The sequence below is a fragment of the Carcharodon carcharias genome, chromosome 3 (genome assembly GCF_017639515.1).
Source record: "Carcharodon carcharias isolate sCarCar2 chromosome 3, sCarCar2.pri, whole genome shotgun sequence".
Classification (NCBI taxonomy): domain Eukaryota; kingdom Metazoa; phylum Chordata; class Chondrichthyes; order Lamniformes; family Lamnidae; genus Carcharodon; species Carcharodon carcharias.
Window position 1 is genome coordinate 88,970,063 of NC_054469.1, and position 18,074 is coordinate 88,988,136.

The 18,074-nt window shown below is 40.9% G+C and overlaps 1 protein-coding gene across 3 annotated transcripts in view; it reads right to left on the reverse strand.

Annotated features, from left to right (window-relative positions):
* The window catches only part of ezh2 (enhancer of zeste 2 polycomb repressive complex 2 subunit), a 111,341-nt gene that overhangs the window by 86,858 nt on the left and 6,409 nt on the right, over nt 1-18,074 (reverse strand). For all 3 annotated transcript variants that reach the window (XM_041184798.1, XM_041184800.1, XM_041184797.1), the window contains exon 2: nt 7,565-7,749. In XM_041184798.1, coding sequence (XP_041040732.1) covers nt 7,565-7,681 — 117 coding nt within the window. In that variant the 5' untranslated portion in view covers nt 7,682-7,749. The remainder of the gene's footprint in view (nt 1-7,564; nt 7,750-18,074) is intronic.

Consider the following 18,074-nt stretch of genomic DNA (forward strand, 5'->3'; position numbering starts at 1 on the left):
AGAGCTTAGAGAAAAAATACCAAAGTGGGAGAAAGGACACACTCCTCATTCTCCACCTTGAAGCTATCAGAAGTGATGCCTTCAAGCTGTAAAGTACTGTACATGTTTTCATGAAAGGAGTGATGAGATTAAGGAGCTTTGGTGGACAACCAATTTTCTCCAAAATCTTGTACAGTCCTGCTCTGCTGACGGTGCCAAATGCTTTTATGAGATCTATGAAAGCAAGGTAAAGAGGTATGTCCTGTTCGCTACACAACTCTTGTTGCTGGAGTGTGAAGGACATCATGTCCTCTGGAGATCTGCCACCATGGAAATCATACTGTGCTGCTGGATACACTCGGTCTACAAGTTAATAGAGCATTACCCTAGCAAAGACCTTCCCGTAGACAGAGGAGCGAGATACTCCATTATTGTTGCAATCTCCTCTCTCAGCTGATTTTTGTGTCACATGTGCTGTGGAAAGGATACTGCCCACCAACAGAAGGCAATAGTCATGAAGATGTGGTGGTATTTGGGATTTCTATGCCTGAGCAGTTCAGCTGGAATTCCATCCTTACCAAGTTTTACGTGTTAAGGAAGCAATGTTCTTTTCAAGCTTAAAGTGATGAGGGTTCTGCATCTAACTCAACCATTACAGAAGGCTGCAGGAACGTCAAGTACAGACTGGGAAATGTACATCTCCAGGGACTACAGCTCAGTAGTATTCAACCCAGCCGAACATCTGTTTGCTTTTGTGAATACTTCATCTGTTGATTTCAGTGGGCAACTCTGGTAATGGTAGAGCCTTGCACCCTCTTGATCCCACTGTTCATAGCACATAGATTTCCAATATTACAGGTAGTTTGGATTTCTTGACATAGGTTGATCCAGTGTTTATTTGCACAATATGTCCCTGTCTCTTGCACAACTGCCATGGCCACTTTCAAGTCATGCACTGTTCTAGTTGTTGGGTTTATGTTATTCATCAGGTAGGCTTTGCTGTTTGCTTCAATGACAGATGTCATCCCTGCTGAGTAGGTCTCAAACCTGTCTCTGTTGCAGGTTCTGCCTTGACCAAACGTTGTCGCTGCTGTGTTGAACTCAGCAATTTCAAAGCTTCATAATCTTTAACATAAGTATTTAGCCTTTAGGAGGTAGCAATCGCTTGACCACCTGCAAACTGCACTTGGATGTTGATGGTGGTGGACCACTGTATTTGGAGCTGTGAAACGTTAGGGCTGCATCGTCATTTTGATGCTGGGGCAAACTGTTCTATGGTAGGTGCGGGTATGCAGAACACTGGGCTGATCAATTATAGTGAGACAAAATTAAGAACAAGGGATAGAGTGAGACCACTGAAAACATGCCAATAAAGTCAAATGGCAAAAGTATGTTTTTTCTTTTGGTCAGTTGTCACCAGGGGAGACAGGCAACTCATTTCATCTTGCAAAGTAAATAGAGGGCATTGCATGATTAAACTGCAACACTATTCATATTACCGCCAGTTTGGTTACTTAACAGCAGTACAAACTTAAAGCTCAGCAGCCAGATAAATGCATCCAATTATTCTTAAGGAAATAAGGGAGGAAAATGTCTGAACTCTGGCACAAATCTTCCCCAACCCCCCACAAAAAAAAATCACTAGAACTAGAGACGTGCTCGGGGACTGGAGCAAAGCTGACATTACTATTTCTTTCATTTTAAGGTAGCAAAAGTGTCCCAGGGAACTATAGACCAATGCATTTGACATCCATTACAGGTAAAGTTATGGAAACCTTTGTTAAAGTTAAGGTCATGGAGCATCTGGAATGAAATTATAAAATAATACAAATATGGGTCAAGAAGGGTTGGTATGAAAACGGAGCTTGACAGGAGTATAGAAGTGATAATGTGTGGTGTACTTGGATTTCTGCAAAGCCCTCGTTACAGTTCCTCTGGTACTTAAAAGCAGGAATCAGTGGAAATATTTTAAAATAGATATGTAACTGGTTGAATGGTAGGACTCAAAGGACAGTATTACAGGACTGTCATTAGCCTAGATGAATGTTATTGCTGCAGTCTCACAGGGGCCTCTTTTGTTTAAGATGATCTGGAGCTGTCACAAGCATAGTGATTAAATTTGCAGATAATATTAAACTAATAAAGGTGGTAGACTCCAAAGTTTAACAAGATAAGCCACTTAGGAATTGCACAGGGAGGTGGCTAATGAAATGCAAAGAATGCTTCATATGAACAAAAAATCCAGGAAGGGATTAACACTTAAAATGGAAAACAAAAATAACATGCACTGAAAATCAGCTTGGGCTGACAAGTGAAAAGTAATGTTTGCATCACATAAATGCCAAGTAATGCCCATCTCCAACAAAAGGAAATCTAACCATCTCTCCTTGACATTCAATTGCATTACCATTGCTGAACCCCATCACTATCAACATGCTGGGTGTCACCATTGACCTAAACTGAACCATACCAGCCATATAAGTATTGTGGCTAAAGGAGCAGGTCAGAGGCTGGGAATTCTAGAGTAACTCACCTCCAGACTCCCCAAATCGTGTCCACCATCTACAAGGCACAAGTCATGTGTGATGGAATACTCTCCACTTACCTGGATGAGTGCAGCTCCAACAATACTCAAAAGCTCAACACCATCCAGGAAAAAGCATGATCAATTTCAATCTGAAATAGAGAGGTAATCCTGCTGCTTTCTAAATCATGGGTCTAACTGCTCTAAGAATATGGTGCACAGCTCTGGTCGCCACAAGTCAAAAAGGATTTTTGAAAAATATATCATTCATTGATGTAGGCTTTGCTGGCTAGGCTAGCATTTATTACAGATATTGACAGGATACAGAATAGAGTGAAAAGAACGAGTTGTGAGAAGAGAGGAATTGGGTAATAAGGAGCAATTAAGAAAAGTGAACATGCTCTCACTGAAAAAGAAAATGTTGAGTGGCTGTTTTTAGGATTGTAAAAGTAATGTTGTCGATCATGGAAAAATATTTCACCTCATCCAAAATAGCAGAACCGAAGGATATAGCCTGCACTTGAACAGGGGCAAATTCTAAACTAATTCACAGAAACAATATTTCAATGAGTAAGGATAGTTGTATTAACTTATTCAAATGGAAAATGCAAAGTCAATCATTTCTTCCAGAAAATATTTTGGGATACAGTAGATGAATAATTTGGGTCATGACACACACCAAGTGCAGCATGCGTGGGAAGGAATGACTACAGATCTATGGTTCCCAAAGCTCTCCACTTTTGGGCTTTATTTCATGTCATTTCACAATCTGCTGCAGACTAATAGAGATTGATTATGTCATGTCAATATCAAGATCATGGAACGTGAGCCAGGCACATTTTATCTTTTCCATCTAACAGTTTCTATGCTCCAATGAAAGCAGAACTAACTTCCATCAAAAAACCTACTTAGTCCTCCTTGTTCCACATCCATATCTCCTCATAATAAACTCCAAGAAATTCATGGGTCTTTCCCCCACTCCAGATGCCCAGAATCAATGTCTTCCAAACGGCTGCTTCTGCCTCCTCTCATGGTCAAATCATCCTTACCGCGTTCACTAGCATCCAGCTCTCCTCCATTCTGTTTTAATGCATACCATCTCCTTCAAATCATTCATTTTATATTTGAAGTCAGACAAGTATTCCCTCAGTCCTCTTTATTCTGACCCAACTGATTAGCTCCAAATTTTTCAGCGTTGCTTTTCATACTTGCTCAAGTCAATCTCCTGCAATCTTAGAGTTACCACGTCCACCTCATTCAAATAATCATCATTGTACTCATGCCTAACCAACTACTACACTGTTTTCTCCAGCTACTTCAATTGCTACCCATGCAGCCAGGAGCAAGCATTCTGAAAGTTGCATTGCTGCCTGGAGCCAGGGTTAAAGACATCCCCTCGGGCGGGGGGTGGGGAGAATCCAGTTGTCACGGTTCACTTAGGAACCAGTGACACAATTAGACAAGTAGAACCCAACTATATGCTGCTGAGACAGTTTCAACAATTTGGCTCCAGTTTAAAACACAGAATCTCAAAAGGTAATAAGCCCCGGTTAGACAGGAAGGAACAGAGCATTTAGGTAAAATTGCTTCAGTGAATAAAATCAAAGTCTCTTGCACTCAGCACGTGTGACTAGGTAGACGAACAAGTGACACAGAGAAATAAATGAGTTTGATATAATTGCCATTAAAGATGTGTTACAAAATGACTACGGTTGGGAAATAAATATTCGAGGTACACAACATTTCAAATAAACAAGCAGAATAATAAAGGAAAAGCAGTAGCCCTGATACTAAACGGGTGTTGGTAGGGCAATAATAAGAAAAAGGACCTTGGCTCTGAAATCATGAAGTAGAATCAGTATGGGTGGAGATAAGAAAAAAGTCAGGAAATGCTGGTGGGAGAAGTTTATGGCACCTTAACAGTAGTTCTACCTTTGGGATAGAGTATTACGCAAGAAATAATTAGAGCTGTAATAAAAGTAATGTAATAATCTTTGTACAGACTCAAAAAATCAAGCTGGCAAACTTAGTCTGGAAGATAATTTTGTAGAATCAACGAGAAGCAAAGCTACTTTAGATCTAGTATTGAAAAAATGATCAAAGTACAACTGAATTCTTTATTAAGCTCAAGACCGACATACTCAAGTCCAAAACAAGAATATTAAACTTAGACAATGCCAATTACATAGGTAAGAGGGGAGAGCTGGATTAGGTTGACTGAATAAATAGAACAGGCGGGTGGGAAAATTCCTAGAAACGATTCAAAATATATTCTATTAAAGTCAAAAATCAGCAAGACAGATCATCAGTGGCTTACTAGGAAAGTGACAGATAGTATGAGACGAAGAGAGGCTTACGTTGTGAAGAAAAGAATAAGCCCAGTAAAGGCCAACCAGAATGTTAATAAAAAGGAAGTGCAAAGGAAATAAATAGAATGAGAATAAACTAGCCAGGGGTACAAAACCAATTTGTAAGCACTTTTACAATTATTTAAAAAGGGGGGCAGATAAAGTAAGCATTGGCTCCTTAGGGACAGAGACACAAGAAATCATCATGGAGAATGAGGAAATGGCAGAGATGTTGACAGATGTTGACAGTATTACAGCTCTACAAACCTTTTATGTCAGACATAAGTTACATGCCTGAAATATAAGGTAACCAAGCAGCTAAGAGTGAATAATTAAGAGAGAAAAAATATTAGAAAAACCTTAAACAGACTAAAAGCTGACCAATCCCCTGTACCTGAAGGCCTACATCCTAGAGTTCTAAAAGAGATAGCTTTATTTTTTTTTTAAATTCTTTCATGGGACGTGTCGATGGCAAGGCCAGCATTTGTTGCTCATCCCCAATTGCCCTTGAGAAAGTAGTGGTGGACTGCTTTCTTGAACTACTGCAGTTCACATGGTGTAGGTATACAGTGCTATCAGGAAGGGAGTTCCAGGATATTGATCCAGCCACAGTGAAGGAATGGCGACACAGTTCTATGTCAGGGTGGTATTTGGCTGAGAGGGGAACTTGCAGACAGTGGTGTTCCCATATGTCTGCTGCTCTTGTTCTTCTAGGTGGTAATTGTTGCTGGTTTGAAAGCCTCAGGCCGATCATTTAGGACTGAGAGAAGGAGAAATTTCTTCACTCAGGGGATCTCCAATCTTTGCAGATTCAACCAGAGGGCATTCACAACCATTGTTATGTTCAAGGCTGGGATATTGATCTCTGATCTCTCAGGAAATCAAAGATTATCGGGAGTGGGCAGAAGATCTGCCATGATCATATCAGATGTTGGTGCAGGTTTGAGAGGGGACAGTCTGTTTCTGTTCCTATTTCCTCACTCAAGCCATAAGATCATGGGTTTAAGCCAAACTTCAGGACCTGTGTATAGTATAGGCCAATACTTCAATGTAGTACCTGAGGGAGTGCTGCAGTTATTATTAGAGATGTTAAATCTAATCTGCTTATTCATAAAAGATGCCATAGGAAAGGGCCTGTAGTAACAGTAGTCAAGGAAACAATGTGGTGAAACAATTAAAATGGTATTGTGCGCATTGTCAAAACATTAAGACAAGTCAACAGAACATGTTGAAGCTTCACACCAAAGTTAGAATATGACATGCAGTTTTTGCCATAACAGCACAAAGATATATAGTGCATTAAAAAGTACAGGGAGAAGTAAGGTCCTAAGAAGAAATCAGCTACAAAGAAAGATTAGGAAAACTTAAGGTAGAAGCCTAGTCAAGGGGAACCAAATTATGAGGTGATGGCTTGGTGGTATTGACGCTGGACTAGTAATCCAGAGACCCAGGGTAATGCTCTGGGGACCCGAGTTTGAATCCCGCCATGGCAGATGGTGGACTTTGAATTTGATAAAGATCTGGAATTTAAAAAGTGTAAATTTGAAACCATTATTATTACATGTTGTAAAAACCCATCTGGTTCACTAATGTCCTTTAGGAAAGAAAATCTGCCATCCTTATCTGGTCTGGCCTACATGTGACCCACAGCAATGTGGTTGACTATTAAATGTCCTCTGAACCAGGGCAATTAAAGATGGGCAATAAATGCTGGCCTAGCCAGCAACACCCACATCCCATGAATGAATAAAAAAATTATGCCTAAAAGATTGAACAGTATATTATGAAATTATTTTTGCTTGAAAAAAAATATTAAATTACCCAGGAGCGTGTTATTTGAATTACACACTTAAGACTCCAAAGCCGCTAAAAAGAACATAAAACATCCAAGCAACCGTCGATTATGTCATGAAAAATTGAGCACTATACAAACTTCGCAATGCATTGCTCTGTCACTTTTCAAAATACTGCAACTTTGGTTTGTATCTGGCAATGGCACATCACTTTTAACTTTTAAGATGGGGAGGGGAGGGAGGGACACACAAGACTTCTCTGCACCACATGCCCCTCGCCCCAAAGAGCCAGCATAGGCATGACAAGCTAAAAGGTCTCTTTCCGTGCTGTAAATTTTTATGGCTTCTATGATATATTAACCTGAGTCAGAACTCAATATGGCAACATTTTGAAGAAATAATTTGAGTGGTGTGATTACACAGAGTAGATGCTGCTGCAAGATCAGAATTTTTTTAAAAATTGAGAAACTGAATTAGTTGATTTTATAAGCAGTATTAGTTTGTAATTGCTAGTATTCTTAAGTTATATTATCTTGATAAGATCAATAATAATTTAATAGATGATGTTATTTGGTTAATTAGAAGCACAAATGGTGGATTTCTCTCCACCACCACCCTACCCCCCCCCCCCCCCACACACACACACACACACACACACACACACACACACACACACACACACACACACACACACACACACACACACACACACACACACACACACACACACACACACACACACACACACACACACACAGAGGGCAGACTTAATGAAACACTCTACACATTCATAATGTGAAAAGTTACGCACAAGGCTCAAATATATAAATAAATTAAGGGCACCCTCTCCTGGTGCCACAAAAATTGCAATTACAGCCTGGTCATTTGAGCTACTTCAACTCAACCAAAATTACCCTTACCTTAACTTCATCTGCTCGTCTAAAGCGCTTCAGCTGTCGAAGACGCATATATTCAGATTTGACCCGCTTTCGCCAGCAAACCGGTCCTTTTGTAGATTTCTTACCACTAAAACCCATGGTTACTCAGTAGAGGTATTTTTCAATGATATTCACTAATATTTGCACTTCCATCCAGCACAATAATCCTGTAAAAAATAAAAATGCAATAAAAATAAAAAACACTTTATGACACATTACACATATTCCCCAATATATTAAATGTCTTGTCTGGAGAAGATTTTCATGCCATATACAAGCTCACTTTCCATGGTGCAATTATTTATGATAACCCCAGATGCCAACTCTTTTAAAATGGAAAAAGCTTATCTGCTGGTTACACTATCACAAGGTAGTTGAAGTCAACCACCCACATTTTCTTCAGCACCTAATTCACTGTTCTTCTGGCCCACAAATTAGGTGCTTAACACTTGTTTCTTTTTAAAATCAAATGAGATGGGCACCAGGGATTTCCATGAAGCCACCGACTCTGCTCACTACATCCATGGTTTTGGGTCTTAGCGCAACAGTCCTGTTCGTTTTCTTTGGTAGCACGCTAGCTGGCCATAAGACCACCTGTCACACGCTCTGCTAACTGCCAGATTGCCAATGTGGCCATCCCATACTTTAGCTATTAAGATGGTCAAGTCTCAAAGACTGCTCGACATTCTACTTTCTGAACCGCCGCAGCCCCCCTCCCCCCCCAACTTACTGAAAACACTTCTCATCCCCCTCAGTAACTATGCCACCACCAAACTGCTGAACAAAAAAGTTCTTTGCAATGCGTTTAAACTCATGCTGTACAATTATGCAGGAACATGAGCTGTCTAACTGCTTTGGCAAACAGTTGAACAGCCTTTTTAAAAAAAAATCAAAGCTTAAACAGGCATCTAATTTTCTTTTCAAACTTACCTTTCACATCAGGACAGGTAATGTAACAAAATCCGCAAGCAGGTTGATGTGGGGATAAGGTGCTCTTAGGTAATATTAAGAAAACCTATTTTATAATAGTTATGTGGAGAAGAATTATGCAGGAGGCATTGTGTTTTCAAGTTATCTTTTACATCAATGCAAGATCTGCCATTAATGTGTAGCAGAAAAAGCAACCATGTCAATACTGTTAACTACACTGCTTAGCACAGGCAATTATCCAAATACGTAACCATAACTGAATTATAGATTAGAATAATAAAATGTTGAATAAAAAAAACAAAAGACATTAAATAGGAAAACAAATTTCCTGAAAGGAAATTAAATTCTGGAAAATGAAACTGTCCTTCAGTGGGTTGAGTGCTGGTGCGAGTTTCCCAGATTAGGTGCTTACCCAAATTTTCCAGAATAAACTATAATCTGTTTGTGACAGACTTCCCCAGTTCAGAAATTATGGGTTTTTCTAATTGTTACAAAAGTTCTTCATCTCTTCCTCAATTTTGAATTTCACATCTTAACCTTTCAACTGTATTTCCAAATTATTTCTCAAAAGTCAGCTCCTCACACAATTTCTCCCTTTAAAATGTGGTCTTCCAGAACCAACTGGAACTGTTGGGTTTGTTTAATTTTATTATTCAAAATCATTTTCAAATTTTGTTCAGTCTAAACTTGTTTCTGTGACTAAAATTAACCACAGCCACCTCTGCCAAGTGGTATGAATCCACCAAGTTGAATAATACTTTGCCAACTACTTCAACTGCAAATAAACGACAAGTATTTTGAAAAAGTCCTGGTTAGGCCACAATTAAAGTATTGCGTCTAGTCTGGTCCTTAGAAAGGACATGAAGGTCCTTGAGAGAGCACCGAGGAAATTTACCAGAATGATTCCGGGGATTAGGTTAGTTTGAAGAAGCTGGGGTTGTTTTCCTTGGAGCATAGGAGCTTGACGGGAGATGTACAAGTAAATAACAGGTTTAGATAAGGTAGATATAGTAATACCATTCAAATTAGCTGATGGCACAAGAGACTAGGGAACGCAGGATTAAGATTTTAGGTAGGAGATGCAGGGAGTGTGAGGAAAATCTTTTTGACGCAAGTGATAATGACCTGGAACACACTGCCGACCAGAGTGGTGGAAATGGAGCTAATGATTTCAAAAGGATATTGGGTAAGCACATAAGGGAAATAAACTTGAAGGGCTATTGGGATAGAATGGGGAAATGGACAGTCTAGTTTGGTTTGGTTTAGAGAGTGCCAGCATGGACTCGCCCAGCCAAAATAGCCTCCTTTGTGCTGTAATGGTTATGATCTCTGTGCTGTAATGGTTATGATCTCTGTGGTTAAATAGACTATTACCTTCATATTACACAGAATAAAAACATAGATGGAGCATCTTACTTATGGAATGCTACTACCAGAAATGGAAGTACAGAACAGGAAAAAAGTCACCCAGTCTAACACAAGCACAGTAGAATATTGTGCCCAAACTAAATAAACATTCTATTCCCCCCCCCCTCCTGATATTTATAAAAGGCTTACATGTAGCAGAAGTTGGTCACATCTGAAAGTGTACATCACACTTGTTCAAATTTATTCCTAAAACTAGTAGATCCCAGGCATGACAATTGTGACACCCACAAGTGAGAAAAATCACAATACAGGTGAGAAACAGGAAATGTACACAGATGCAAGATTTGTATAAAATACTGTTTATAGCTAGATAGAGGGGAAGAGATTTATGTATACCACAAGTGCACAAACTTTCTTTCATGCTATAAATATTATTGGCAAATTTGTGGTTAAGCCAGTAAGACATCACACCATCAGAAATCAAACAAATGCTTAATTATAGTTTTATATTTCTACAGTCTTTTATACACTTTGCAGTCTGTTCCATTCAGCAACACCTAAGACTCCTCAGTCTACACTTGTTGCAGCTGCAGCTCCAATTGGCAATAACTTCCCATTCCTTACTCACCCCAAGTAATCTGCCAGCTAGATCACACTCTTACTGTTATAATAACCACTACATTTCCAATCTATTCCCTTCTTTGCACACTCAGGTCATGTCAGGTCTGTAATAGGGCAGAAAGAGGAAGACATTAAATAACAAAAGGACTGGTGGGTCAAAGGGAATGGGAATGGCACAAGTAAGGAAACAAATAACGTGTCCCAGGGAGATGTGAAACAACTGCCGCCAAAACAAAACCATGGTCAAGACTGACACAAGCAAAGAAAGGGAAACAAAAGCAGGGAGTCAGAGATTGGGGTCTGAAATTGTTAAATTCAATGTTGTGTCCAGAAAGCTGTCAGTTCACTAATCGATAGATGAGGTGCTGTTCTTTAAGCTTTACTGAAACACTGTAGTAGGTCTAGGACGGAAGTGTTAACATGAGAGCAAGGTGGAGCCTTAAAATGGCATGCCACCAGAAGTTCACCCAATCTGTGCTTGGTCTCCCCAATGCAGAGGAGACTACTTTGTGAGCAATATATTAAATTGGTAGTACATGTAAATCACTGCTTCACTTGGAAGGAGTGTTTGAGGGCTTGGATGCTGAGGAGAGAGGGTGTAAAAGAACAGATATTACATCTCCTGTACTTGCATAGAAAGGTGCCGTGGGAAGAGCAGACAATGCTGCAGGGGAGGGAACAGCCCCTTCAGAATGCTGAAAGGGGAAGGGAGGGGAGGACGGGCTTAGTGACGGCAACATGCTGAAGGTAGCAGCAATGGCAGATGATGATCTATTGAATATAGAGGTTGGTGGGGTGGAAGCAGAGGATAAGAGAAACCCTATCGTGGTTCTAGGAGGGGAAAAGATGAGGGCAGAAGGGTGAAAAATGGGTCGGACACTGTTGAGGGTCTTGTCAACGATGGTAGGGAGTAAAATCCTCGGCTGAGGAAAAAAGGAAGACACATCAGAAGTGCTGGTATGAAAGGTTGCATCATCTGAACAGATGGGACAGAGGTGGAGAAACTGGGAGAATGGAATGCAATCCTTGCAGGGTGCAGGGCATGTGGAAGTGTAGTCAAGGTAGCTGTGGGAATTAGTGGGCTTAGAATGAATATTTGTTGATAGCCTATCCCCAGAAATAAGAGGTGACAGAGAAGTCAAGGAAGGGATGAGAAGAGTTGTAGACAGACCATGTAAAAAAGTGAGTGAAGGGTGAAAATTGGAAGCAAAGTTGACGGTGTTTTCTAATTCAGGGTAAGAGGGAATTAGCACCCACACAGTCATTAATATACTGGAAAGAGCTGAGAGGATGGTGGCTGCCAAGTTGGACTGGGAACAAGGGATGTTCCGCATACCCATAAAATGACAGGCATAGTTAGGATTCATGCAGGTACCCATTGCAATACCTTTTATTTGGATGAAGTGAGATGAGTAAAAAGAGAAGCTGTTAATGAAAGAACAAGTTCAGCTCAGCAGAGGACAGCGATGGTGGATGGAAACCAGTTGAGCCTCCATTCAAGGAATAAATGCAAACCTCTCATGTCACCCTGGTTGGCGTGCGCGGGGTGGGGGGGGCCAGTCAGGAAGAAATGAAGGTACAGAGACATTGTATATCTGTAGTGAAGAGGAAATGATTAGGGCCAGGAATTGGAAACTGTTTAAGTGATATTAGGCATCAGAAGCGTCATGGATGTAGGCAAGGAGAGACTGGACCAGGAGAGGAAAAAAAAGTCAAGGTAAGATGATATCAGTTCAATGGGACCAGAGCAGACTGAAACAAGGTCTACTAGGGCAGTCCTGCTTGTGGATCTTGGGCAGGAGATAGAAGCAGGCTGTTCAGGGTTGGAGGACGATGTGGTGGGAAGGCATGGAGACAAGGTCTCTGGAGGAGGTTAGGTCAATGACAGCACTGGAAACAATGGCTGGATTTTCGGTGGTTAGATCATATTTAACAGGGAGGTAGGGCGTGTCAAGAGTTTGCATTCAGCCTCTGCCAGGTAGAGGTCAGTACGCCAGATAACAACAGTGCCACCCTTCCTAACAAATTTGATAACACTGTGGCGTTGGACCTGAAGAGAATGGAGTGAAGCATGTCAGAGGGGAAACAATTTAAAGTGAGGGAAGCAGAGAAATTAAGGAGGACAATGTTATGTCTGCAGTTCTCAATCAAAAGATCTAGAGAGAGTGAATGGTCAGGAGGAGGGGTCCAGGTATAAGAAGAACACTGGAGTGAAAGGGCCCACTGAACAGGGAGGAAGTGAACACCTGGGCAGAGAAATGAGCAGAGGCAAAGGAAGAGTTCAATGTCTTGCCAAGCTCAAAATTCATTCAGTAAGGACGTAAAGGGAAAGGTGAGTTCTATGCTAAGGACAGATCATTCAGCAGAGAGTGGAAGGTTGGAGAGTGTTGTGAATACATGGCAAGACATGAGATAAAAGGTGCAGTATCAGGGTCTGGCACTTAAAGACTTAATGTGGAACTGAGTACAATATCACCCACATAGAGATGTAAGAGAACACATGACCCACACCTAGAGCTCAGTGTAGTGTTGGGCAGAGCCATTTGTAGAAGCAAGCTTGGAGACGGCTTCTAGCTTGGACCTTCACTGTATGGAACAACTCAAAAACCTTGCAGCCTTCTGAAAATCCAAATACACCACATCTGTTGATTCTCCTTTACCTATACTAAAAGTAGCATCCTCAAAAAACCCCCAACAAGTTTGTCAACATAACTGTGGCTTCAGCTCTGAATTGTATTCTCTCTTTACAGGGTAGGTCTGCACTTTCGTTATAGGTGCCAGAGACCCCACATTAGTCTGCCCAGTCAACCACTCAGATGGTTACTACAACACCAAGTAGATGAAAGTCAAGAGAGTAACTAGCAACAACAGGAGATTAACCCCAAGACCACAGCTGCAATCCCCAGCCAATATGACAGCACCACAAACTATGTTGGAGCCAAGATGACAGCATACCACACAGCCAAACACAAAAGTCAGCTTACAACCAAGAGCCATCTTCTTTCCCAGTGTGTGTCACAGTGATAGAACAAAAGAAGAGAAAAACACTGCAGAGGCGAACCCAAAGTCCGTAAACACTGGAATAAACCAACTGCCATCTAACTCTATAATTGGGGAATTGACAAAGAGCGATTCAATGCCAAAGAATGGAAAGGGAGGATGAAAAGACGCCCTAATGCCAAAACAATCACCGATTCAACAAAGTTTACCTGCAGCGACAGAGCCTATTATTCCTCTGACAACACAGAACACAAGATATGCGAAGGTTACAAGGCCTCCAGTCCACCTGAAACTATGAACTCAGAGACTTGGAGTGGGGTGGGGGGAATAGGGTAGTAACAATGATGTAAATACATGGGGTAAACTGGGATAACTGCAAATACAATAGATAAACACTTGCAGGGAGGTGTAGTATAAAGGTCCGGCACATAAAAGGTTAACATGGGACTGAGTAAAGTACCGCCTCCACAGTGATGTAACCAAACACATGACACCATGGGGTCAGTATGTTGGATATCATTCATCTTTTCTGCATGTGTGCCAGAGGAAAATTTTAACTGTGACTAATCGCTATGTAAAGAAATGATGAGCACCAGTAAAACATAATGTTTTTCTCTACCTACACTGAACCATTTTAGCACAAGTCCCGAGTCATTCATGGCATTTTAAAACACCTTCAAGTAGTTCTGCAAAAAGCAGCCCCCGTACCAGCAGAAGCTAACCCAATATGATTTCCTATTGCAGCTTATTCTTCAAATATGAAACCATGCCAAAAACAAGCTTAGAACCTGTCTGTATTTTCACACACCAAAGGCAGTGAGGGAAAACCAAAGTGGATTCACAAAATGCGCCAACTTCAGGTTACATTTTTCAAAAATCTGAACAGAGTATTATAATCATTGGGAACTCAACAATCTTTTAAGAATGATGGTTAAAAAGTAATCCAGACACCAGATAAAAATCATACATGCAATTATGTGAAGTTTAAAGAAAAAACATACTGGAAATCTGTAATTAAAAAATTGGTGTGAATTTTCAATGTTTCATGCCTGCAATTTAAAAACAAATTAGAAACCACAAGGCATTACTTACGCAAAAAATAACCATCACCTTGAATGTTCTGGCCCAACTATGACTCCCAAAATAGCTTTTGGTGTTATGATCTCATTGCCCACACTACACCTTGGGAAGTCTTGGTAAACACATTGGAGATTCACCAGTTAGCCCCCTCAAAATTACCAAGCACATTCACAGGCAGAGTCTGGCACCGGACATCAGGCAAAGAAGGGACCATCAGAAAGTATGCCAGATATATGACTATCTACTTAGTCTGTGCTGCAGTTGATGACACACCCTCTGATTCATTCCATTTGACTCAATGTTTCCCAGGACACTTTTCTCCCACACTGTTCGAATTAACAACTTTTTCTATTATCAAATAAAGCTACTTACTCATCTGCTGATGAATGCAAGTATAATTCAGCTACTTCTTTCAGATCAAGCATTCAGTGCATCAATTATTTGTGCATATCATGGTACAATAATTAAATACAACCATCTCCATACACTTATATAGGACAAAGCTTAATTTCTTCCAAACTTCTGCAGCTCTTGAATTTAAACAGCAGCAACCATCTATTGGTATTATGCCATCTATTGATACAGAGTGATGGTGTGCCTTTTCATACTGGTTCTCCTTGGAGCATAAAAAAGCAATATTGTTAAAAGATTGCATTTTATCAAATTTGAGTTGAACTTAAGACAGCTAGAATGAAGTACTGATAGTCATTGTAGTTTAAGATAATGAATACAGAGAATCACGCAGGAAGAACAAGTATTGTGAGATAATATAGATAAGTGGCAAATAACTAAGCTATCACAAAAAAAAGTGAAGCAGAAGAGCATCGCGTTGATCTTTTTTGTAACTGACCAAGAACAAGCAATAGGTTTCAAAAGGCTCCTCAGATACTACGTTATGGTGATCTGGAATGCACCACTTGAAAGGATGAGAGCACACCAGAAGGACTGTGCTTCGTTTTGGTCTCCATATTTAAGGAAGCATATATTTACATTGGAGGTGGTACAGTGAAGGTTCAAAAGACTCTGAAGGGTTTTGACAAGGTAGACAGAGGTTGTTTCTCTTGACTGGAAAATCTAGAACACAAGGCCACAGTCTCAGGATAAGGGGCTGATCATTTAGGGCTGAGAAAATACTTCACTCAAGAGGTGTGAAACTTTGAAATTGTCTAATCCCAAGGGTTGTGGGTTGCAAAGCCAGAAAATTAAAATAGTGCAAGAAGGGTGAGTCTGAGATAAACACAGTAAATTGTAATGTACATAGAAATTATTCTAAATTAATATAATTAAAATAAATTTGCATATAAAGGTATGTCAATGCAGCTTGACCATTTGGAATGGGCATCTTGCAGGATGTGGGAAGTCACGCAGGAATAAAGTGCCCTCAATGACTAAATCAGGAAGTGTAACCAGCTGCAGAAACTTGAGCTCCGAGTTGCAGAGCTTGAGCAGCAGCTACATTCACTGTGGTGCATCCACAAGGCTGAGGATAACGCGTTTAGGGAGATGACCGCAGCTAAGAAGTACACAAACAGAGATGGAATGGGTGACCACCAGAGGAACAAGCAGATGATGCAGGAATCCCCTGAGGCTATCTCACTCTCTAACCATTTTTCCATTTTGGATACCGGTAAGTGAGGTGGTGCCTTAGAGGACTGCAGCAAGAGCCAAGTCCATGGCACCACAGGTGGCTGAGCTGCACAGGAGGGGAAGTGGAAGAGCTATAGTAGTAGGGGGTTCCATAGTTCGGGGAGCAGACAGGCATTTCTGCAACCATAGACATGACTCCAGGTGGGAATGTTGCCTCCCTGGTGCCAGGGTCAAGAATGTCAAAGCAGCTGCAGGCCATTCTTTTGGGAGAGGATGAACAGCCAGAGGTCCACATGAGATCCTGAAATCAGATTTTAAGGAGTTAGAAAGGGAATTAAAAAGCTGGGCCTCAAGAGCAGTAATCTCAGGATTACTCCCCATGCTACGTGCTAGTGAATTTAAGAATAAAGAAGCTTCAGCAGTCCAACATGTGACTGAAGAAATGGAATAGGGGGTGGGGTCTCTAGATTTTTGAGGCATTGGGATTGGTTCTGGTGCAGGTGGGACCTGTACAAGGAGGACAGGTTACACATTAACAGGACTGGGACTAATGTCCTCGCAGGGAGGTTTGCTAGTGCTGTTAGGGAGATTTTAAACTAGGTTGGCAGGGGGATGGTAACTTGGAGTGCAAAGGAGAAAAACTGGCAGTGGGAAGGAGTGAAGTATCAACTGATAAAGAGGATCTATCAGAGAGTTGTATCAAGGTAGAAAGAATGCTTGGAGAGTTTAACAGAATTAGAGTAGGCAACAGCAAGTCATTAGATGGGGTCAGAATAAGCAAGGAAGTAAAAAAGCTTAAATCAGGACTAATGTGCATGTATGTGAATGCACGGGGTGTGATTAATAAGGTTGGTGAACTGCAGGCACAGGTTGACAAAATGGAATTATATTATTGCTATAACAGAGACCTGGCTCAAAGAAGGGCAGGACTGGGCGTTAAATAATCCTGGATACAAGATGTATAGGAAAGATAGGACAGGAAGAAAAAGGGGGTGGGGGGGCGGGGGAGGTGGCAACATTTGTTAAAGGCGACATTACAGTATTGGAGAGAGATGTTCCAGGGGGGTCAAGGACAGAATCTCTCTGGCAAGTGGTAAGGAATGGGAAAGGTGCAATAACATTGATTGGTATAGTACATTGGCCACCAACTAGTGGAAAGGATGTGGAAAAACAAATTTGCAAAGGAATTATGGCGAAGTGCAAGAGTTATAGAGTAATCACAATGGGGGACTTCAATTATACAAATGTAGACGGATAGGAATACTACAAAAAGGGGCGAGAGTTCCTGGAATGTATTCAAGATAATTTTGTACAGCAGTATATTTCTAGTCCAACGATAGGGCATGCGATTTTGGACCTGGTTCTGGGGAATGAGTTGGCCCCAAGTGGATCAAATATCAGTGGGAGAGCCTCTAGGGAACAATGATCATTGTATCATAATGTTTAGGTTAATCATGGAAAAGGACAGAACAATTCAGAGCAGGGATAATTAATTGGGCGAAAGCCATCTTCGATGGGATGGGTATACATCTGAGTCGAGTGAGTTGGAATCAAATGTTGGCAGAAAAGACAGTGGCTGAACAATGGGCAACCTTCAAAGAAAAGGTATTAAAGGCAATGTGAAGGTATATTCCCTTGATGTGGAAAGGTATGACAAATAAATCCAAAGCACCCTGAATGATGAGAGAGATAGGGGTGAAGATGAAAAGGAAGAAGTGTGCATATGGCAGATGTCAGGTAGAAAATACAATGGAGAATTAGGCTGAATATAGAAGGGCTAGAGGGGAAGTGAAGAAACTAAAAAGAAAAGCAATGAGTGAGCATGAAAAGAGGCTGGCATTGAACATAAAAGGGTCTTCTACAAGCATGTAAACAATAAGAGAGTATGGCCGATTAGGGACCAAAA